This window comes from Pinus tabuliformis, chromosome 2_2, assembly GCF_031772625.1.
Source record: "Pinus tabuliformis cultivar Carrire ecotype Pingquan chromosome 2_2, CPIR1, whole genome shotgun sequence".
NCBI lineage: Eukaryota > Viridiplantae > Streptophyta > Pinopsida > Pinales > Pinaceae > Pinus > Pinus tabuliformis.
In genome coordinates this window covers 566419641-566444363 of record NC_142300.1, presented here as the reverse complement: position 1 = coordinate 566444363, position 24723 = coordinate 566419641, and the positions used below count along the sequence as shown (strand labels likewise).

Here is a 24723-nt window from a genome sequence, read left to right as displayed (position 1 = left end):
AGAGGTATGATGAAAAACAGAAGTCCAGAACACAACTGATCTTGGATTTCCCTGGGCATTGAGTTGCTTCAAAGGAAAAGAGAAGGTGGCTGGCTGATCGAACAAGAATAGATGGTATATATATGAAGTATACCTGAACAGTCTTTCCCTCTTCAAGTTCATAAACTGCTCATGGATTTTATCTGCAATGTAGGTTGCATAGTCATAATGTACAGCTGGGGGCTTACCAGGAGAGAATATAGACAGCATTGCCATTAGGCTATCATCCACATCCTCCATCCCCCTGAATCCTAGGACATAACTGATTAAATCCACTAACATCCTGCCCAAATCATTCAAGTAGTGATACCCAATAGGAGGGGTTCTGACTGATTCAGAGCCTGGTCTTACAAACAACTGATTGATTTTAATGATTTGGTCATTTGACAGCTTGGTCCCTTTGTTTATCAAATTCTGCATAAAGATGGGGGTCAATTGCTTGGCAGTTTGGAAGTGCAGCATTCCATTTATACTCTCTGGGGTAATCTGGAACAGGATTGAGCCTGTGGGGCTGATGACAGCTCTTTGGTTTGGGTCATAGCATTCCTGGCAGCTGTAGATCAGTTCTGGCATAGGATTTACTTGGGGAAGGTTGTAGATGGGCAAATTTGAGTCCCAAATTCCCAAGATGTCTGCCCCACTCAGGTGCTGGGCTTTTAACTCATTCATCATCTGGATATTATATTTGGTTCCCATAGGGAACCAGTCCAGCATTTGGTAATCCATGTCTCCCAGAGCTTTCCATGCTAATTCCTGGTGAGGAGCATTGAGGGGCTTGATATTTAGAGCAATAGGAGTCTCCATGATTCTTTGAAGTTCAACAATTGTAATAAAGTGGCTTGTAAAAGCACCAGCACAGAATAGAAGTGCTTTTTGTAAGAATAGTCTTGAAATTTAAGTATCAGAGGAGGAGTTTATACAGCAGCAATTGAAATACTGCTTATACTAGGAGTCAAGGCTACTGTGGGTGTCACTATGCCCTCTTTCAGCGGGTGTTTTGAGGTCAACAAGGAATTTGCCGGGAATACGCAGTGAACGCTGTTTTTGAGTGAAATTACAGGTATTATGGCTTGGCTGGTGTTTTTAGACTTCACAGTTACAATTGTGGACGTACAGAGGGAAATGGGCGGTGCAAATATAGTTTGTAAGGTGTCCTTAGCCTTCTGAGCAACTTAAATTTCAATAACAGTCGTATGGAGGGCAGAACAACGGTAAATACCTGTTAATTGACGAACAGAGGTTGCGCAGGCGTGCACGGTTGCTGCTGAGGAGGTCGCCCGGGTTAACTCAGCAGGTTGGCGGAAATTTGAACGTAAACGGTCATGCAGAGAGAACAGTGGCGACAGGAGTGAAAAGTGAGAAAAACACGGCTTTTTTGGGTTAATATGGACTTTTTACCATTTTGGCGCTTTTTAGTGATGACGTCAGCATGACGTCATTGGCGGGTCAAGGTGAGGTGACGTCAGCTGACGTCATCGGGTGACGTGGCGGTAGACTATTGGTCCAAGGGGGCGATGAGGTGGCAGCCATGTCAGCGGCCAGGTGGACGAATAGCAGGGGCGAGTACAAGCGAACGTGACGTGGCGATGCGTTGGCGGAAAACAGTTGGCGGTTAGGACCGTAGCGGTTACGGTTAGGGCTAGCCGCTACGGTCTCTCGGGGCGGTTTAGGTACGGTCTCAGAACTGTCAGACCCGGCTCCGAGAGTCCTTAACGTCTGACGCGTGGAGAGGCCCTGACGTGACGCAACGTCACCTTCTCGGGCGGTAAAGGACGGCTACAGGGGCAGCTCCGATATCGCTGTGGGTCGTCGGATCTCAGAGACTTGATCCGACGGTGGGCGGAGCGGCAACTTGCTTAGGTTATATGCGCGGCGGAAACTTTGGGTTTATGGGTTTTTCATTGGTTTTTTGAATGTTTTCCATTTAACAAATAATGCGCTAACCTTTGGAAATGCGCCAGAGGCGGGTTTTTGACTTTGGTAACTTTTGCAAAGGATTTAAAGGCATAAGAGGTTTTATAAGGGTTTATTCAATGCAAAGGGTAGTTTGAGGAGCGAGTTGGTTTGTAGCAAGGGGGAGTGGGGTGGGACAGGTTCACCAAGGTGACCAGAGGTCACTTTGGTTCCTTTTGAAGAACGTATGGCTATAATGCCAAGGGGAGGGAGTATTTATAAGATTTAGGGCTTTATACACCATAGTGTTAGTATTATTAGGGGAAGGGGTAAGATAAGGGAGCTATGTAGTAAAATTAGAGGTTAATATGAATGCAGGGAGCAAATGAAGGGGATTTTACTGAGTTTATCTGAAATTGATTTAGTTTTGAGAGTAGATCAACATGAAAAGATCTTAGACAAGGAATGTGGCTTCTAAAAGAACAAGAACCATCATAAAACCATGATCTCTCTTCATAAATCTCAGCTAAAGAAAGGGAGTGTTAGTAATGGAATAGAGGGGAAGAGGGAAGTTAGTTATGCTCCTTGCTGTAATTTGATGGATTTAACCACTTTGTCCATTGATAGATTTTTGCCTTGGCAAAACACCTCTTGACATATGTGTAATGGTGAAAATACCTTTTCTGCAACCACAACTGCTTACCCAGCTATTTTCCTAGCATTTTTTTTTGTTTCTCCATTGGAGGGTGCATTTAGGCTTGCAAACCCTCACTTGCCTTTTCTTTTCTTTGGCTTTTTCTTTATTCTTTTCTATCTACTTCTACCCTTATCTCTTCCAAGGTCCCAGATTAAGCTGTTGGGAACCTTTGCTTCTCTACCTAAACTACTTGTCTGCCAAGATTAAACAGTTTGGACAGACTTCTTTCTCTATTCTATAACTCAAAATTGAAACATGGCATGATCCAGCTTAAACTGTTGAATCATCCACCAAATTTAAATAAAGGTCTTCAATATTTGAAACAGATTAGACACCTCTTGTTCTCCAGGAAATATGGGATCTTTGTAATACCAAAGCAGAGCATATTTGGACTTTCCTTGGCCAATCATGAAATATGAAACCTATTAGTATAGGTATCCAACAAGTTGAACAGTATCAGTCCGGTTTGTAATTCCCATGGTGGCTAACTGAGAACTTGTTTTATGATTAAGTACATTGATCATTCTAGTGGCTACTTCAGGCATATTGCTCAATGAAGCTCTTGATCTTTGGATCTCCTTTTGTGCCTTTGGGATGAGCTCTAGCTGCTCATGGATTGTCTCAATATATGGCCATTGATTGGTAATAGATTGGCCAATATTGGACCATATCATTGCTCTGATTTCAGACACAATTTTATCTAATTTGAGCTCATTTTCCAGCTCTTTGATCTTGTCCTTAAGGGCTTTGATTTCCCTTCCCTTTTCTGCCACTTCTCTCTTTGATTTATCATGTCTGTCATTTACCTTGGCCAACTTATCCCTGGTCTCATTTAACTCTGTCATTTGAGCTTCCAGGATTTGGATTTCATTCTTCAGCTTTTGCATATCCAGGCTTTGGGCCTGCTCTGTAGTTGTCGGTGCAGCTGAAGTAGATGTTGCTGTCTGTTCTGTTTGTTGAGGAGGAGGAGCAGTGATAGGAGCAGTTTCCTCAAGATTGATGATCTGAGGAGGAGGCTGAGAGGTCTGACCCTCTTCTCTTTGTTTAAATGCTGCTTGCAGGGCCGCTTGTGCAGCCTCAGACTCTCCTAATTTCTCTTGGGCCTGCAGAAGTTGTTTATAAATGGAGATCAACAAATCTGTGGTGTCCTTTTCCTGCCTTTGTTGGGCTACCTCATCTGTCTGAGGGTGCATGGTGGCTGGGAGTTTGATTTTCTTCCTCATGGCAGCCATGTCAGCATCCCTCAACTTCAAGATTTCTTGTATCCCTGAGATATCTTTGGGATCATGCCCAATTTCAATGATTATGTCTTCCAGGGACCTTATTCTGTTGTCCTTTGCCTGGGATGATGCCTTCTCCAATTCCAGTTGAGAGGCTGTGGCATTAAGGCTGCTCTTTAGTTTGTAATTTTCTAATGTTTCATCTGCCAAGGAGGCATACACCATCTCACCAGTCTGTTTATGCAGTTCAATTTTGTCCATTGGGTGTATGTCTTTGGCCATGACCTCCAGGTTGGTCCTGAGGTAATCTGAGGCAGATTGGGGATGCAGTGCTGTGGGCATAAAATGACTCATGATCATTTTGCCTTCACCTACATCAAAGGCAGACATAAGTCTTTGCTGATTGGTAGGAGCCATGTTTAACAGGTGATTGTACAGCTGTATCTTGATAGGATCATTCCTCCTTTTGATGTCTATAAATTGTTGTTTGATGCTTACTTGTCCTTGTTTTTGTTGGCTGGAGGAGCTGACCTCCCCTCCCATAGTCCTCTCTTGTTCCTGTTGGAAGGAACTTGCTGAAGCTTCTCTGCTGGGTGGGCCCATGCCCAATGCTTGTCTTATTGCTGCATCATCTTCAGAAAAGTCATTTAATCTTTGTCTCTTCTCTCCCTGGTTGATAGATGAAGTGAGAGGAGTTTCTATATCCCTTTTTCTGCTTAAGTCCTCCTTCTGTGGAGTTTGGAGGACCGAGGCATCAGTGGTGACTTCTGGCCTAGGAGGCACTATGTTTTGAGCCTGTTGCTCAGTGGAAGTTGGGGTATCCACCACTCTTTCCTGCTGCAAGGGCTGCTATCTGTCAGGTTGCCCTTCTTCATGCTGCCTTTCCTGCTGTTGTTGATGTTGTTGCTGCTCTTGCTGCTCTGCTTTCCGCTGTTCTTTATCTAGCTGCTGTGGCTCTATCTCCATTTCCTTTTCTTTTCCCTTCTCTGATATGTTTTCAACAGCTTTTGTAGTTTGCTGTTCAGCAGTTGAGGAGGATGCAGCTGCTCCAATTTGTGTGCTTGGAAGTGAGCTCACCTGTGAACAAAGTTCAAGGTCAGCCATCTTCCTTAGATTCCTTACTGCCCTCAGATTTAGCTCTTCTTGTGATACAGGCTCTTCTAGGGTCCCTCTCCTCCATTTGTCTTGATTAGCATATTTTTCAATGTGAGGGATACTATGATGATCATAGGCAGACAACTTATATTTGAGCCTCCTCATTGTTATAAAATGATTAGGGTCATAGGGTGTCCATGGGAAACTTGTTTGGAGGCCAAGGAACTCAAGCATTCTATCTGCTTCCCTCCATCCTTGCTCCCTCTCGTTATAGATGAGATGGCCAAGTTGGCTTTTCACTTTCAACTGTGCCATTTTGCCTTTTCCTGAAAAGTGAAGCACATCAACTCTGCCAAATTGCCTAAAATACTCTAGGGAAAATAGCCTCATAGGCACATACTTAGGTAATCTGAATGGAGGCAAATCACACCCATATATCCTGATGACAGTGTGGTGTTGGTAGAAGTACCAATCTCCAATGCTGTAAGATTTAGACAGCTGAAGAATTCTCTGCATGTCATCAGTGAGTCTTGGAGGAGGCGAGCTCATTAGCATTGTCATAGCTGGATGGATGAACTGATCAATAAATTCACAGTAAGTGTATGGAGAATCAGGTGTAGAGTGGAAGACAGAGGACCAATAGACCACTGATCTAGGATTTCCCTGGGCATCCATTCTTTTGATTGAAAAATGAAATCTGTCATGTTGATGGTACAAAATCAAATGATAGATGTAGGAGGTATATCTGAATACCCTATCTCTCGCCAAATTTATCAATTGCTCATGAATCTTGTCTGATATGTAGGTGGCATAGTCATAGCAGATTGGTGACTTGCCAGGAGCAAACATAAACATCATTGTCAGCACAGCTATGTCAATATGCTCAATTGAATTATATCCCAAGATGGGACTAATCATGTCTGCAAGGTCTCTGCCCAGCCCATTGAGATATACATGACCAATTCGAGGGTACATCACCATGTCCGAGTTAATGTATAATTGATTGAGTTTGATAATTTGAGCATCTGTCAGTTTGGCCCCTTGATTTATCAGGTTCACTAGGGACAAAGGGACCAGATTTTTCTGAGGGTTGAAGCAAAGCATGTCTCTGATAGCTTGAGGGGTAACATAGAAAAGTACTGAACCAGATGGGTCGACAACAGCCCTCTGAGAAGCATCATAATGTTCAGCACACAGGTGGATTAGTTCAGGGAACTGGTTGACCTGAGGGAGCTTGAAAATAGGGAGGAAAGAGTCCCATATACCCAATATATCTGTCCCATTTTCATGCTTGGTTTTCAACTCATTCAACAGATGAATGTGGAATTTGCTGCCCATAATCATTTCTTCTGTAATTTGGTAATCCATATCTGCCAAGGCTTGCCATTTCAAGTTCCTTTGAGGGGCATTCAGAGGCTGAACATTTAGTACTACAGGAGGGACTGATGGGTCCATGGTTTTTCTAGGATTGTGGGTAGAGTTGCTATGCAGAGCAACACAATCAGGTTTTCTTCAATGAAAGATGTGAATTGTAGAGGACAGAGAGTGAATGGGAAGGTTGCAGCAATTGAAATACTGCTTTGAACCAATAAACCAGTAGCAGGACCGAGCAGAGTGTCTTCTGTGGTGAATTTGGTTACTGAAGGTAGCTGGTTCACGACTGCGCGAACTATCTACAAATTTCAGTTCAATTTGTCCAATGTGGCCTTATAGGAGTGCAATGGATGCACTGGCTGGGTATAAGTGCTGGTTACAGTGTACTTTAATGGTGAAAGCCGAGTTTTCAGGTGTGTTCACAGATTACTCTCGGAATTACGGATAAAACAGACTTCTGGGATAATTATCGAGAATACCTGGTGAATTCGTCGGCAAGAATGGCGAATGCGCGAGTGCTGGAGGCTCTGGCGGTCTCGGAATCCCTTTAGCAAGCTGGTGCTGGTCTGGACGTGAGCCACATGCAGAAATAACAGTAGAGCTTTTTACCAAAAGTAGAAAAAACGTGAAATTTTGGCCTAAATATGGAATTTTGGTAATACTGGCGCGCTTTTCTGCTGACGTCAGCATGACGTCATAGGTGGGGTCAGGGTTGGATGACGTCAGCATGACGTCATCAGGCCAGGTGGCAGGCTCTGATTGGTCCAGGGGGATGATGAAGTGGCATGACAGATCAGCCAATGGTTGAGCGCAAAGGTTGACGTGACGGCATCGGTGGCAGTGACGTGAGGTGACGGGGAGCTGACGTAATATAGGTGGGATGAGGGAAACTGGAAACCGTCAGCGGTTTCATATCGCACCGCTTACGGTACGGTGGAGGTATGTGTCAGGCGTACCTCCGATGAACGGTGGTGGAGACGCATGGCTACCGTATGACGTACCCAAAATACGGCCATCGGAAGATAACTTTCGGATGGTAGATCCGCTCCGATGCAACGATGGCCATCAGATCTGGGGGTCTGATCGGACGGCTATCGGGGAACTGATGTGACTGGGGAATAAGGCGGGTAAACAGCGGACGTCGGAACAACTCCGCTGCGAATAGAGCCGTTGGATCTTCAATCTTTTAATCGGACGGCTGTCGGGAGGACGAAATAGTCAACGGATATGGTGGGGGGCGGGGATTATTTAATGATTATTTTCGGCATATGTGCATGAGCGGAGAACATTGGAGTTATGGGTTTTCGTGAAATTTTTGTGACTATGCGCCCGATCTTTGAACTTTGGGTAAGGGGGGAACAAGTGGGTTTTGATGTATTTTTAGCAATTTTGAGCGGGTAAGGGTAAAAACAAGGTTTTATAGGTTTTATGTGTAAATGGGGGCCAAGAGTGAGAAAATGGATTTAAAAAAGGGGAAAGAGGGTTTGGCTTAGGCTTATCAAAATGACCAGATGTCATTTGATCCCTTTTTTAGAGAACATATGGCTACAATGCCAAGGGGAGGGATATTTATACAAAATTTGGGGTTTATACACCATGGTGTTAATACTAGTAGGGGAAAGGTGATATAGGGGATTTATATAGTAAAGTTAGAGTTAATATGGATGGGGGGAGTGAATGGAGGGAGAAAACACTAAGTTTATTTGAAACTTACTTAGTTTAGGGAGTAGATCAAAATGAAAAGAGTTTTAGACAAGAAATGTGGTTTCTAAAAAAGTTTAAGAACCACCTGAAACCATAATTCTTCCATGAATCTCAAGTGATGAGGGAATGTTAGTAAATGACATGAAAAAGGGAAAAGGGAAGTTAGTCATGCTTTCTGCTGCAACTTGATGAAGAAGAACACCTTGTCAACTGATTGACTTTGCTTTGGTAAACATAGTTAACACATTTGCAATGGTAAAGATAACCTTTCTGCAACCCCAACTACTTACCCAGCTACTTGCCTAGCATTTTTTATTTCTTCTTGGAGGGTGCACTTGGACTTGCAGACCCTTACTTGCCTTTTCTTTTCTTTGGCTTTTCTTTTGTTTTTCTATCCACTTCTACCCTTATTTCTTCCAAGGTCCCAGATTAAGCTGTTGGGAGCCTTTTCTTCTCTACCTGAACTACTTGTCTGCCAAGATTAAACAGTTTGGACAAACTTCTTTCTCTATTCTACAACTGCAAATTTAAACCATGGAATGATCCAGATTAGACTGTTGGACCATCCATCAAAATTTTAAGTCCATACCAAGCTATAAGCACAGATTGGATTCTCTTGGGAATATGTGATCTTTGAGTCATCAAAGCAAAGCATATTTGGTCCTTTCATAGTCAATCATGAAATATGAAACCTATTAGTATAGGTAGCTAACAGAAGGTTGCAGAAAACAAGATCCAAGCATATGACATGAGAAAAATCACATATGATCTCACCAGTAGGAGAAAGGCAAGAGCAATGGCCTATTTGGCAAACTACCAAACCATCACTAACTTCCCTCATCCCCTTCAGAAGTTTCTTACTAACATACCTTTGAGCACTGTAGGATCTGCCTAAACAGTCCTCCTTACATTTCTCATTTGTGAATTTCATGTCAAGTTGTGACTTCTCTCTCTGAAAAGAAGCCACATTTCCTGTGTAAAATCATTCTTCACTCCCATCTGCTTCTAAAGCTAAGTTTACTCATTAAACTTAGCTCTCTATTCCTCTCTCACATCCCCAATCCATATTAATTTCTAATTTTACTATATAAATCCCTAAGTGCTACCCCTCCCCCTACTATTATAGCATTCTATGCAAAAAACCCAGAAAAATATATAAATATCCCCCCCTTTAGCATTATAGCTAATTAGCATTTTCATGGGAGACATTAGTCCATCAGGGACTATAGTCAACCCTTACTTTGGAATTACTCTAACCCCTGGTTAGATTAATAGCCTACACTAAACCCTCACCTACCATTTTCCCGAAAAAACCTATGAAACCCCCCCCCCCCCCCCCCCCGCGCTCAAACCTAATGTTAAATGTTTGATTAAACCCCGACATATTAACCCTTATGCGCTTCGAAACCCATTAAACCCTCCTAACCCAAAGTTCTAAACCCACAGTTTTTAAATATTATTTAATTGTTTGGTGGGTCCCCACCCAAACTTGCACGCTGGGTCGGGGCGCCCGCCAGCCGCTGATCTTCCCCTGCCCCCAATCCAAAGGTGGGCGGTCAATCTCAGTCCTAGACCTGCCGTGGTTTAGCGTCCGGGGAGCGGGTGGTTTTGCTCCCGTACGCTGGACGCGTGGTGGCCATCGGGGTTGTTCGGAGCCCCTCTCCCCATTACCACCTTTCCCCTATAGCGGTGTGGGGAAACCGGAAACCGCCCTCCCGCAATCCGCCTCCCCTATCGCGTCACTCCCGCGTCATGATGACGTCAGGCCCAAGGCCCCCGCCACCACGCCACGTCGCCCTCCACGCCATCTTGCAGCCCCCACGTCCCTCCACCGTGTCCCGCCACGCTGGCCTCCAACTCAGCACCCACGTCATCATCCGTACCCGGGCCCCGCCAATGACGTCATCGGCGGAAAAGCGCCAAAACCCATATGTGCCGAATTTGTCGTTATAAATGCGCAATTGAACCGTTTTTTGTCATTTTCGTTGGAAAAGAGAGGGATCCGTTCTGTTCGTTTATTCTAAAAATTGCCTCCACACTACGAATTCAAAGCTTGGGACGCCGCTACTTACCAATTCAGCTACATTCTCCATCCATTGCTCAACCCGGCAGCTCTCGGCGCTAATTATCCAGGTATTTGCCGAAATTTACCTATTTGCCCGTGTTCTTGCCATTTCTCTGCAAAGTTCTCCACTAAATACCTGGTAAATCCTAAATTAAATACTGTCATTCAGTAAATGCTGGCCCAAAATAATCCACATTGTCCCCTTGTCCAAAATTCACTGTTGAACAATCATTTTCGGCCTTAATTTGCAATTTACCCTCCAACTGCCCGGCATTGTTCCCTTTTGCCAAGCATATAATTGAAGAACTGCATTTCACCAGCTTATAGTCCTACCCCCCCTCTGCAATTCATCCTCACTGTTCATAATCCTTGTGAATTTACCAGAGCAGAGCAGAGGCAAGTCTGCTTAATCTACTCACTCCTCTTTGAAGATATATCTGGCATCACCTGCATTCAGTCTGCCACCTAACTTCTAAAAAAGATTTACAAGCTATCACATTCACACTGTTACATTCAGAAACTGCACTCCAAAGACAACACCTAAAGGCTATACAATGGCTGCACCCACAGCTCTTAGTGTTGCCCCCATGAATCCACCTAACAAAGAGCTTGAGGCCATGCCTCTTGCTGACAGAGATTACCTCATCCAAGACCTTGTGGGTGACAGGAACCATTTACAGACCTTCCGGGAATTGAGGGACAACTATTTGAGCAACAATGACATATATGGGATATGGGAATCCAATCTGCCTCATTACTTTCTCCCATCTGTTAACATTTTTCCAGAAATCATCCGCTTATGTGCTGAGAATTATGATCCAAATCACAGAGCTGTCAAGTCTCCATCTGGGAGCATACTCTTCCACATCAATGTTGACTCCATCAACCAGATTTTCAACTTCAAACAAACTCAGCTGCTGTTTCCCTTCTCCATGAACTATCTACTGGATACAGGTGCCAAGCTTTCCACTGCTGACATTGAGAAGATCACCAAGACATTTATGAGAGCTGACCGCCAGCCCACAGGGCCACCTCCTTTCTTGCATGTCCATTTTACTGATGTAGGCCAACTTCTGGTTGACATGATTTCCTATGTGTTGGGCTATAAAACCAGTGAACACGTTGATGAGACAGTGCTGGTGTTATTAGCTGCTTACAGCCCAGGCCAACCTCCTGCTTACAAATATAACTTTGCTAAATTCATAGCCAACAAAATACATGACCAACTCTTCAAAGTGGACAGGGAGGGTATATTCAAATATTCATCATATATCTACCACTTGTTCATGTATTATCAATCCGAGGCCTTTCAATGCCCTATCAAGAAGCTGGATTCTAGGGGAGAAAGAAGGTTTGTCATCTTCTGGTCATCAGTTTTCCACCAAGTCCAAGATTCACCATATTCATATTGTGAATTTATTGATCAATTTGTCTACCCGGTCTCTTGCCTATTAATGAGATCCCCTCCTCCCAGAGTGTCATTTGAAATCCAGAAAACTCTGCAGCTGTCCAAGAATTATAAAATAGGTGATTGGTACCTATACCAAAATCATACATTCATCAGAATTTATGGCTGCGAGCTCTATCCATATAGGCTCCCGAGATATGTACCAATGAGACTGTTCGCCCTGGAGTACTATAGGCAGCTTATTAATTCTGACCTCACCCACTTTCATAGTGCCAAGAAGAAAGCCCACCTCATGTTCAAACACCACCTGGGACCCTTTATCATGAACAAAAAAAGAGGGATGGCAAGAGGCTGAGCAAATCCTCAAAGATAAATACAAGCTATCAAGAAGCTTCTGGTGGGTCCCTTATGACCCTGAAGGCTTCATCAGTGCTAGAAGAGTCAAGTACAGGTTGCTAGGCTATGAGCACTGTAAAATTCCACAAATTGAGCAGTATGCCAATCAGCAAGAATGGTTGCAAGACACATTAATTGAGGAACTAACTCAAGAAGAAATAATGCAAAGAAATGTCAAGGATTTGGAAAAAACTCTTGACTTAGATTCTGTGCAGCAGGTAATTTTCAAGCAGCCGCATCCAATTGGAGAAGGAACCTCAACTACTACAACTGCACCAGCCACCCAGGCGCCATCTACAGCAGCATCAGGCACAGATAAGGGCAAAGGAATAATGGGTGCTGAAGAAGAGATAGTAAAAGAAAAGCCTGCCTCCTCAATTGGGCAGCAACAAGAGCAAACCCCTCCACCACAAACAGAACCACCAACAGTGCCTGCATTGCAGACCCCTGCACATGAGGAAAGGGGCAAGAAACAGGATCGAGAAGAGTCCACACCTGTTAGTGGATCCTCCCAGCTACCTGAAGCCAAGAGGCAAAAGGTTGACTCCCCGGTCATAGAAGAAATAAGCGAGGAAGTCCTTGAGAGCCCAAGGAAAGAAGGAGGAGACAGTCAGCAAACAGCTACAAGCTCTTTTCAACAAGAGCAAGGATTACAGCTTGGCATGGAGGTGTCTTCCTCCACTCAGCAGAGCAAGAAGCCTTCAAGCACCAAGGCTTCCTTCAAATAGATAAAGGCACAAAATGAGCTGTTGAAAGTGGAGGTATACAAGCAATTCCTCAAAGCAACACCAACTAAGCAAGAGAGGTTAATGTCAGTATATGATATACAAGAGGAAAAGATAATCCTCAGCCACTTCAAACCCAAGAACCCGCAGCTTCACTTAGCTGCAAATTTTGTAAAAACAAAGCTGGAAGTCATGGAAAAGGACATTCACCCCATGGACCAGATAGAGCTGCACAAGCAAACGGGGGAAATGGTTTATGCCACCTTGGTAGACAGGGCCACAATGGCCCATGAATTGAAAGAATCGCTGAAGAACACCAACATTCAGCTAGATTTCGAGAGAATGTCCTCCACGACCAAGGACAACAAGATTAAAACACTGGAGGACATCATTGTGGACCTAGGACATGATCCTAAGGACCCAAAGGGTGTGAGGGCCCTCATGAAAAAGAAGGAAGATGATATTGCTGCATTGAGGAAAAGACTAAAACTGCTTCCCACTGAGCACCCTCAAACAGCAGAATTGCAAAAGGAAAAGGAGTCTGAAGATCAACTCGATCTAATAATGCAGCTGAATCAAAGAGTTATTGATCTGGAGAAGGAGCTAGAAGGGGCACTGCAAGACAAACAGGGAGAATCAACCTCCCAACCTCCTCAAAATACCTCAACCACTGCCACCACTACAGAGGCAGCAGTAACCCCTGCAACAACTACAGCAACAACAGAAGCAGCAGCAACAACAACAGCTCCTGAGTCCAGCTTAAACATGGATGAATTGACAAAGGTTATCAAAGATCTGGAACTTCAGGCAACTGAGATCAAGCAGGCCAAGGAAAAATTGGCAGAACTGGAGGCTAAATATGACAAATCAAAGATGACTGTAGCAGAGCAGACTAGAGAAATTAAGGCCCTCAAAGACAAAATAAAGGCCTTAGAGAAAGAGCTCAAACTTGAAAATACTCTGGCAGAAATAAAGAGGATTTTGTGGGCCCGGATTGACCACTCCCTTACTAGACAATGGAAGTCAATCAAGACAGTGCATGAACAAATGGAATTGATTGGCCAAGCACAAATTGAGAGCCAAAAAGCCAGAACAGTACTAGGGAACAGGCCTGAACAGGCCAACAGAATGATAAATTTTCTCAACAATCAGACCAAGGAGGAACTGGCAACCCTGAACATCATTAACAGGACAGATGCTGTCCTTACAGCTAAAAAAGTGCTCACCCTCAGAAATCTTGTACAAACTGTAGAAAGAAAATGTTATGAAATGCAAGCTGAGGTGGATGAATACAAGCTCAAAATGGGAGCACTGCAAGAAAAGGGATTGCCCAGCCTACTAACCAGCACAGGAAGACTGCTCCCTCGTGAGCAATATGCTACCAAGATGACAAATTTTATTGAAAATCAAATCACTGCATCCGCCAGTACCTCTGAGGAAACAGGGCCTCCAACAGGGCAGGGCCTCTATGACAAGCTTGAAAATATTTTTTTATTGAACATGAGATCAATCACTTATTTGAGGTTCCACCAAATTTTTACAGGTATACAGAGGCAGATGAAACCTTGGTAAAAATACGAAGACACCAACTGCCCAAAGAGGATTGGTGGCAGGCAATGCTGCAAATTTTGCCTCAGTAATCTCAGTTGGTCGGTCCTAGTCAGCTTCAACTCAGCCAAAGGCAAAAAGCAGAATCTGGGCAGCATACAAGGCAGCCAAAAAGGGTGACTCAGCATGAAGACAGCGACAGCAAGCCAAAACATAGGAAATGCGCAAATTTTGGGCAGCACGGCTTCAGCCGACTCCATCGGTCACAAAGTCAACATTCTCTGACCATTTTGAACAGCTAATACACTGAGCAGTTACTACAGCATTTATTTTCTCAGCTGCAATCCTCCAGGAGTTGGCACAATATTAATGAGCCATTAACTCACCAGCTAGATATTTTTTGATGTAAATTTTGTATATATACCTCCCCTTGCAACGTATTTGGGGTTGGTGATTTTCACTCTAAGGCAATATATTGTATGTTTTTCAGATGATCTAATACAAAAGGCTGGAAAAGCTCAATATTTCTCGAATGCTTGATGTCTCAATGATGCTTTGCGTGTTGTTGCAGAATTCTTGTGCTGTCTAATGGAACAATAAGTTTTCTCAATCTATGTATTATCTTCTTATGTTTGTTTGAATCGTATGCATGTTTCACCAATCTAATAATAGAGAAAAAGAATAGTACATGATATGTTTGATTACACCCTGTATTCAATCTCTGTTGTTGAAAATGTTTTTTTCAGAATTAATCATGAACATGAATTCTTAGTTGCTCATGTTTATATCAATTCTATAAATATGAATGTTATATAGGAATTCTTCAGTGCTCCTAAGTAATATTCCCATTGTTCTCCATATCAGCTTACTGAAAGATCCTTAGTTTCCTTTCATGCCCTGATTACATCACACCCAATTACAGATTTAAAGAATTGTTCCTTAGACACTTATCTGGCTCTGTAGCATCACTGTTGTATCAACGCAGACATATCAAGTAATTAAACATCATTGACTCCATGCCCAATGGCCTAGATCACCCTGTAAACATATATCTGTTCTGACTGAAATCATCATCCAGCAAAATTCAAAACAAAACCTTGAGCATCATAACTAGCCTAAAATATTATACAAACAAAGTTAAATCACAAAGAGAGAGCCCTCTCTGGTTACAGGTAGGCTAGAACCTGTGACCCAAAGATTGGTTAGTGGTTACCTCAGCCGTATTCCCTTGGGAGTCAAAGGGAACAACCTGAGTGCTAACAGGGCCGACAAAGTGACCGTTAAGAAATCCACAGGGAATTCTCCATTCAGGCTGGTATATGGCACTGAGGCCATGTTCCCAATTCAGTGGACTCTCCCTGTGGCAAAGTTCCTGCAACAAGAACAAAATGAGGAAGAAGACATGGAAAAAAGGATCACTGATTTGGCAGAGGTACATCAAATCAGAGAACAACTAGTTGAAAACGCTGCAGTACATCAGAAAAAGATCAAAGAAGCTTTTGACAAAAGGACAAAAACAGATAATTTTCAGGTTGGAGACTTGGTTATGAAGTGGGATGCACTAAAAGAAAGGAAAGGCAATCATGGGAAGTTTGATGTTTTCTGGACAGGGCCTTTTATCATTTCTCAAATCCAAGGGAACAATACCTTCATGCTGAAGAGCATGGGAGGAGAAGCAGTTTTTTATGGCCCAGTAAATGGGCGATTCTTAAAACCTTTTTTAGTTTAAGGCTTTAAAGCCTTGTCATTGTAAATATGTTTTTCCAGTTTTTATTTTTTCTCTCTCTCTTTTGCAAAATAGACTTCATGCCGAATGGAACACTAGGGCAAAGATTTAATTTTGTTTTCACAGGAAAGGCATTGATCTGTGATTCTTGAAACCTCACAGGGAGGCTTTCATCCCTAGAAGGAGCCAGTGTTAGCTCTGCGACAAAGGGATCAAAAAGGATCCAAGTATGCCCCAAAATTCTTCAAAATCCTCTTGGGGATCATTCAAAGTCAAAACCATCGCAAGAGGAGAGCCCTTGGAAGGGCGGAAATGCACTATCGGGAGACCTAAAACACTCTAAAACCACAAAAAAACCCACAGGCATAGGCTTAAACAATGGATGCACGACAACCGTTCAATCTCGCCAATAAATGGCCCAGATCTAATCAACAGATCGCAGATCGGGAAGGCCAGGGAGCAGGGCCTTTACATATAGCAATATGCGATTGCGATCAGATCGCATCGCAATATCGCATCGGCAGAGGTAAGCTAGCAGGGTAAACGTGGATCAAGTGTGACTGCGATTTGCGATCAGCGATGAAGGATTGCTATCGGAGGGCCCACTTTGCATCACAGGATCGCAAATCAGCGGATTGCATGTGGTGCTTCACCAAGGGCCAGAGGGCACATACGTATTTGGGACGCGATAACCGGACCCGGCGGTTATATAACACCCTATTACATGTAATTTCAAGTCTGCGCTAAAGCCGTTTTCAATGGTTTTCGGTGCATTTTCATTGTATAAACAAAATACGAAGGAATCTTGGGGCAGTGCGACATGCGACAGCGACGTGAAGGGTAGACCCGATAAAGGAATTGGTCATGTTTATGGACCTTTGAAGTCCAAAAAGGACAGCGATGGGCGGGATTCAGCAGCACTGTAGCGTTTTCGTTGTTTATGACCCGAACAGCCACAACAACAGAAAAACATTCACGACTATCATTTGAAAGGGACTGGTACAAGGATTTCATAGGCACGATAGCCACTCCATTACTGGTTCAGGCGGCAAGTCATCCTTAGAGGAGACTTGCAGTCATGTTACATACCAGAAGAAGGATTCAGCAGAAAGACGGCGGCCGGAAAATAGAGCCTGGAAAGGGAAGGAGAAGGGCCACTACACGCCTCAACCCAAATCAAATGAAATCATGGAGCATTAACAGTCCTGCTAGCGTAGTAGTCATCCTAACAAACATGATGGGGCATCTTTAAGCACGAGAGAGCTCCTAGGCATCACCGCAGGCTGCCCAAAATATCTGAATATGGTCATTCCTCTGCCAGAAGAGGAAAACCTCTGAGCCATGCCTGCCTATTGAGGGAATCAAACTGTTAAGGGACAGATCAGACAAGCCTAAGACTTCGAGCCTTCCAGAAAGCTCAGGAGCGTTGTAAAGGGCCTATAAAAGGTAGAAAACTACATGTAACAAGGTTCAACTTCTGGAGACTATTGAGACTTTGCTACTCAAACTTCTCATCTTCATTCTAGCAATATAAGCTTCTTTTACTATTATATGTTCAATTTCCATTTCTACTCTGTTCTATGCTATGCCTATTATGCATTTGTTCATGTGCTCTTGATATTTAGCATTAGAGGGGCTGTTAGCCCACCTCTGTGTTGAAGTCTGATATGTATCATTGAATGTGTTATGCAGGTTTCTGTTTATTTAGTGCCAGAGAGCTGTCATCCTGTCTGTGCCTTAGGAAATAGATTTGCAGACAGTTTTACTGGTTGCAGCTAGCCATCACATGGTCTTGTGCATCTGCTGGTGTGTTCAGTATTCTCCATATTCACCTAATCTACAAACTATTGAGCATTAGTGGTCTAAAGCCTTGTAAAGCTGAGGGTGTTCATGCATGTCTTGAGTAAAAACAGAGTTGAAATGGTTATTTGGTTTGATCGAAACCATCTTTCATTCCAATAGTTCATAGAACAATATTGAAGATTATATGTTACCAGGCATCTCCGAGCTGCAACCTAGGAGAGTTTCCTGGAGTGCTAACAAGCATCATTTTCTTGGTCAATTTGCATCTAAGATAATTCATCAATGTCTTGAAGGAACCTATTTATCTCATCATCATCTTCAAAAACTTTCCATTGGTGGACATTGTCAGGAAAGGAAGGTCTATATTTCACTTGGACTTCATAAACTAGTTTGGGAGGCATAGTAGGTATAAATAAACTAGCAGAAACAGCAAGGGAATCAGCAAGCTGATTTTGGGCTCTAGGAATGTGTGAAATATAGAAAAAATCAAAAAAATCTCTGACTCTCCATACCTCATCTCTGTACGCTTTCAGCCTTGGGTGCTTTGCCTGAAATGTTTTATTTATTCACTGAATTATCAGATCAGCATCTCAAAACACCTTCAGATTCTTGATTCCTCTGCCTTTTGCTGTATTAAGGCCTAACAGCAAAGCTTCGTATTCTGCTATGTTATTTGTCACTTGAAATACCAGCTTAAAAGACAGTTGAATGCTTTCTTGTTGTGGAGATACTAGCACCACCCCTGCTCCTGCAGTCTCCTTAGAACATGCGCCATCAAAGAACATCTCCCAAACCTCACCACCTTGCTCTTGCTCGGCCTGAACAATTGGTTTCCTGATCTGCATTTTGGGCTTCTGAGATTCTTCAATTTGGAGAATACATGCTCCAAAATCAGTGTCCACTGCATAAATGGGATGATTTGTAGGATTCTTCTCATCACTGATAATATAGGCCAACTGTGCTTCTCTGTATAATCTTCTGCTTTCCCCTCCAAACATCGGGACAGTAGCATAACATAAATCATTCTGTAATGTCCCACCTAGTCTCTTAATCCACCCTCTAGACAACAACATGCCAAACATGGGAGGGACATCTGCTACCACAATATCCATCATCATACTCTTCATGGGCATCTGAGTTAAGGTAATGGCCAGGTCTTTAATCAATCCAAGACATTTGACCTTCCTTGAATCAAAAGAAAATAAATCATGATAGGGTCTGGTGATATCAAGGCCCAACTCTTCCATGACAGCTTTAGGCATTAGATTGTGGCTGGCCCCTATGTCTAGCAGGAAATTATGGAGGATTTTGTCATGAATGGTCAATGAGACATAAAAATATGGAGAATTATTATCAGCAGGTTCAACCATAGGGCTGAGCACAATGTCAGGTTTGTCATCTTGCAAATTAACAGAGTCTGTGGAGGCTTGTTTGGTTTCTAGCTCAAGGGCTTCAAGGATAAGCTTCCAAAATACTTCACTCTTCACCAACTCAACCATAGGCACATATATTTTCAATTTCTAAACTTCTGACTCAAAGCTGAAAGAAGAAGGTGATTTATCAGAAATTTTTACCTCTTGCACTGGAGCTTTGAGGATGACTGGATCAGTTGCTAGTCTTCTCTGCCTGCTATTCTGTGGTTCTGTTTGGACAGTGGCTCTTTGTGCAAGATTTTCCTTGGCATTCTTTGCATTGGACCTCAGATTATATCTCTGTTTTTGTTCACCAGATTATAGAACAGCTCCTCTGTCCCACTTCTTACTGTTTTGTTCTTGCAGTAAAGACTCTTCATACTCAGCCAATGTCAAAAATGTAGCACTGCCTTTATCTTCCATGCAGTGAATTTCATCCTTGTCTTCTTCAAATTGTTCCTCCTCCATGACTACATTCTGAAAGGGAGCTTTAACTTTTTGTTCATCCTTTGTTTCTTTACCCCTTTGCATAATCTGTAACTACTCATTTGCTCTTCTGAATGGATTTTGATTTCTTGGAGCAAATGTGTTCTGCTGCCTTGTTTTCCCTGAATTTTTCTCAACCTTAAGCTTAGAAATTTCAGTAGCCAATGATTCTATCATCTTGGTCATTTTGTCTAATTTAGGCTCTGAAGATGATGCAGAAGAAGTAGAAGCCTGATTTCTCTGTCTTCTCCTGTCAGCTTGACCTTTTAACTTCTTTGCAGCCATAATATTGGATTCTACTTCTAGGGTTGCATCTTGCATGTTTGCCAACGTAGCACATCTCCTTTCTCTCAATAAAAGGCAGAAATCAGAGTCAAAAGCATTGGCATAAGTGAGTTTGGCAGAGGTGGGAGTTGACTTTGCCTCAGCTGGTTTCTTACTATACATTCTATTGAATCTTTTATTAAAGTCAGGTATTGATTCACCATTCTCCCTCTTCAGATTACCAAACTCTGTATGGTAATACAGCAAGTCCTTTTTATCTCCCCATTGCTTCAAAAATGAATCATCTAATGCTTCAATATCTATTATAGATCTCTGGGGTAACTCTCTAAACCACTTCCTAGCCTCTCCATCAAGGCTCTGGACAAAAACTCTCATCCACACATCATTTTCATTTATGTCTAAATTATCAGCATAACTGTAAAAAGCTTCTAGGTGTTCTTCTGCTGTTACTCCCTCTGTGCTGATGAATTTAGGCATATATTTTTGATATTCTCCCACAGGCATAGGATTTAAAGGGACAGGCAATACCAACGGTCCATATCTGGCAGCCACAATTCTTTCTATCCTCGTATGTGCTTGCTGTCCTGCAATGATTGAAATATTGGGAAGAATACTAGCAGATTGATTAATAGGGGGTAATGTGATGGATGGCAGAGATAAAGGGATGTTTTGGACTGAAATGGAAGCTTTATTTGGACTGAGATTCAAAGGGGAACTAACTATACAAGGGGCTGAACCAATCTCTGAAGATTTTTCCTTATTAATAGTGTTGTGTTCTAAATCTTCAAACTGTAAATCTTCAGCAATAACCTTATCTTTCAGAGATGAATTAGATTTCTTAGGCTTACCTAATCCTGATGCCCCTTTTTGTGAAGCTTTCTTCGATTTAACAGTCCTATCAGGTTTAGGCACTGGTTCAGCTGGAAACTTCTGAGGATTTCTTCGAGTTTGTCTCATAAACTAAGCCAGAACTTCAATGTGGAGTCGCCAAATGATGGTCTTCCACCAATGGAGTCGCCAGACAGATGATTACAACCATAAACTGTGTTCAAACCTTATCTGTCATCAACGCTTGAAGCTGTGTCGTTCTCCCAGGGAAGCTGAGCTTCGATTCTCCTCTCCCCGACAATGGCGCCAATTAATGTTATCACCCCAAGAAACTCACCTAGGTTGTATATCAGTGATGCTCGGGAACATTACAAACTCAACAAAAAGTTGGATAAATTGGTGGATGAATGAAACAAATGATGCATGTTCAAGCCAGATAACCATTCCTACTATGCTTAACCCCAGACATGGGTGAACACCCCCAGACTACAAGGCTTTTAACCACCAATTACTCATAGTTTTAGAGACAATGTGATGATGGAGAACACTGATCACACCAACAGATGCACAGGACCCTGTGATGGCTAGCTGTAACCAGTAAATAGGTCTGCAAATCTATCTTCTAATGCACAGACAAGATTACATCTCTTTGGCATTAAAACAACATAAACCTGCATGCAATTTCAATGAAACTAACTAGATTTTAACACAAAGGTGGGATGACAGCCCCTTTGATGCTAAACATCAGCATCACATGAACAAATGCATACAAGCATAGCCTGGAACATAGAAGAAGTGAAAAATGAGCAATTGACAGCAAAAGAAGCTTGTATTAGTTGGAAATGAAGACCAGAAGTTGCAGGCCTCATAATAGTTACAGTCTCCAGAAGTTGAAATTTTCACAAGAATTACATTCATCCAACCCTCATCACATCGTTTTTCTGGATATATATAGAGTCTGTTTACAAAATATCTCTGCTAGGCTATGCGTGGAGGTGTCTTAATGGATCACCAACCACATTTACAGCTAGAAATGGGTCTTCTGCTACAATCTGAATATTTTAATGAACAAATTTGACATTCTCTGATATTTTGGTGTCCTTTCGGAGCATATGGGATATAATGTGTACAATGCTCCATAACTGATTTATATTTTGATCTGCTTAAAGCCATCCTTCTTGTCCTTGACTGTGTTGTGTTTTAAGGCAAGTAGCTAAGAATTTAACGCGCAGAGTACAGGGAGCTGATGGCTTGCTTTTTCCTTTGGGTGCACAGAACAGGCCCCAAAAACACTGAAGAATACACTGAAAAACACTTTGAAAATGAACAGGAGCCGAGATGAAACACTGGATCTGATGGCGAGAAGGCGATGAAAGAAACAGGGGCAGACTAAACAGTGGAACAGATCTCAGCCATCGGATGATAAAAGCAACGGCGGAGATTGCGCAGGAGGAGCTATCGGGACATGACAAAGGAGATGAAATGAGGGCCGTCGAATCCTGCTCGGGGAGATCGGACAGTGATCGGGAGCTAAAAGAGCACGTGCATTAACTACCGGGAATCGTACAAGAAAGAGGAAAGCGGTTTTATCGCACTGCTTATGGTGCTAGGGTGGTAATCGTACTGCGGGCAGCGATGCAATAATATGAAGACGCGTGGCAGATGCGATGGCGGGGAAACCACTTTCCCCAAAAACTAACGAGCGTGTAGGTCTGCAGAGCGGAGTTAGCGAATATCGTTGGATCATACGGGGAGCGTGATCGGACAGCCGACAGGAAAGGCACAGTTAACGCACATGTTGGTTGATGTGAAGGGTGATGTGACATGTAAAGCTGCGGGGCCGGGCTCTATTAAAACTAAGGGTTATGAATTATATTATATGCGCGGTGTTATAACAAAAAACATAGGTTAATATGATTTATAAAGGGCTATCGGGGTTTTTAACGTTAAACACAAAAATGCCTGGGGACTAAAGGGAAAAAGGGTAAACGGGGTTGTGAAGTGATCAAGCAGGAAACAAAGGAAAAGGAAGCCATAAGGGTGCAATTGAAGTTTGAGTAAATATGAGTTTACACAGGGTTTAAGAAGAAAACAGGGATTAAGGGGTAATGAGGGAAAATAAGGAGAATGAAGGGGAAGAACAAATCCACTGCTACGAACCTCTTGAAAGTACAAGCAGCACTGCCAAACCTGCTTTTTGCCCATCAAATGCTACAAACTATAGCAGAGCTAACAATACCACACAATATGTTCGAGAGTATTGACCATCCTTGCAGTGGTGAAAAGTAATTCATCTTCTCACCCTATATTAGACAAGGGGGGAATTGATGGAATTGAGTTGAGATGGTCTACTACAAGTTCAATGATTTGTCAAGCGAGCCTGAGTCAGAGATCCACAAGTGAGGCTGATCCACAACCTGTACTAATTAGAGCTAGAGTTGTAGCGAGAGAGACTTTAGTTTTTGCTGAATGAGTTTTTTGTGAACGAGTACTTCCAGATTCGAAATTGTTCGAGGAGCTACATTGATGCTTCCAGAGTTGGAGTTTTTTATTAGTCTGAGAAATTCTAATAAGGTTCCAAACGTAGGTATCATTTGTGATTTTTTTTTTAAAACCACCATCCTTGGTTTGTGTTCATCCTTAAAAACCATTTCTAAGAGACATTCATCACTTGGCTGAGACGCATTTTTGCATTTTGAGCTCTCATTCTTAGACTTTGATACATCCCTTCGATTAAAAGGGAATGTTAGAAAACTAATCCTCCGAATTAGTTTGTGTTATGACCAATGGTTATTAGAGTCCAAAAAGACCCGAAAACTGAATCAACAGTTTCTTGTATGTATTTATATGTACACTATGTACATCATTCATAAGATCAATATTTAATATATAGTTGAGTTTGGTTTCCAATTTGTTACCTTAAATGAAATACCAACCGATCATTTTCTAGCTGCATATGGATAGAGCGAATTGCTCTAAAATTTATAACCATATGCATAGTAACAAATTGCTCTAAAATTGATAGCCAATAAAGAAGACGATGGACATATTTATATTCAATTATCAATAACAGAAATGTTTATTCCATTATGATTCTTCAAAGTACTAAAATTTAAAGAGAAGACATTCGTCATGATCATTTTGTTTGTCTTCTAACATTTTCATTGTAGAAAACTAAATAAATGAATGGAAAAAAGGTAAGTTCAAAATTTTAGAATTTCATGCGAGGATTGTGTTATGTCTAGCTATGCTAGCAAAGTAGTGTACTTGTTGGCTTGGATTTGAATGATCTCTTTTTTCTTTAGTAGCTCAAGCACTCATCAATAAGTGAGGATTTGATCTTACCCTAGCTTCTTTGATAGTTATAGTAATAGTATATTATGTAGATGATTCTACATAATCTACTATTACTATAACTATCAAGGAAGCTAGGGTCGGCGGAGGCCGCTGGTTGGTAAAGTCAGACTCGTAAAGACGGTCAGGTCTTGTGCTCAAACCTGAACGAGGGCATTGACTAGTCGCAGGTGTTACTCATTTCCTGGGCCAAGCCCGCTCACCTTTTAATACAGTGATATGGGGTTTAATGGTAAGTTTCGCTGGGTGAAGCCCACGAGATGGAGGTTCAAATCTCATTGAGTATATGGCCTGTTGTGTCTTGGCTAGAAGAGTAGGCGACCCCCAAGCGAACGTATCGGCTCTTGTTGAGACATAAGTTAATTGCTATTGTGTGCGGCTTGTAGGTTGTTGCACCTAGCCTAGGTTTATAGTGGCAGCCAATTGGATTTGATCCTGGGCCTATTCAGGATAACTCTCACCAGTTACCCATTATCCTAAATTAAAAATAAAAAAGTAGATTATGTAGTTGATTCAAAACCATGGTACATTCGCTGAACTTAACTTAGTAGACATAACTATATTATCAAACATAGATTGTAAAGTCTATCTTCTAATTTGTTGTTATCCTTATCAATTGCTTATCTAGTCTGATTTTTGGCTGCGGGTTAATCACATTCCTCTTC

The 24723-nt window shown here is 42.4% G+C and overlaps 1 protein-coding gene across 1 annotated transcript in view; it reads right to left on the bottom strand.

Annotated features, from left to right (window-relative positions):
- Positions 1 to 4698: 4698 nt before the first annotated feature.
- The window catches only part of LOC149193925 (uncharacterized), a 32890-nt gene continuing 12865 nt past the window's right edge, over positions 4699 to 24723 (bottom strand). Inside the window, exon 3 of the mRNA XM_089407481.1 lies at positions 4699 to 4892. Coding sequence (XP_089263607.1) covers positions 4699 to 4892 — 194 coding nt within the window. The remainder of the gene's footprint in view (positions 4893 to 24723) is intronic.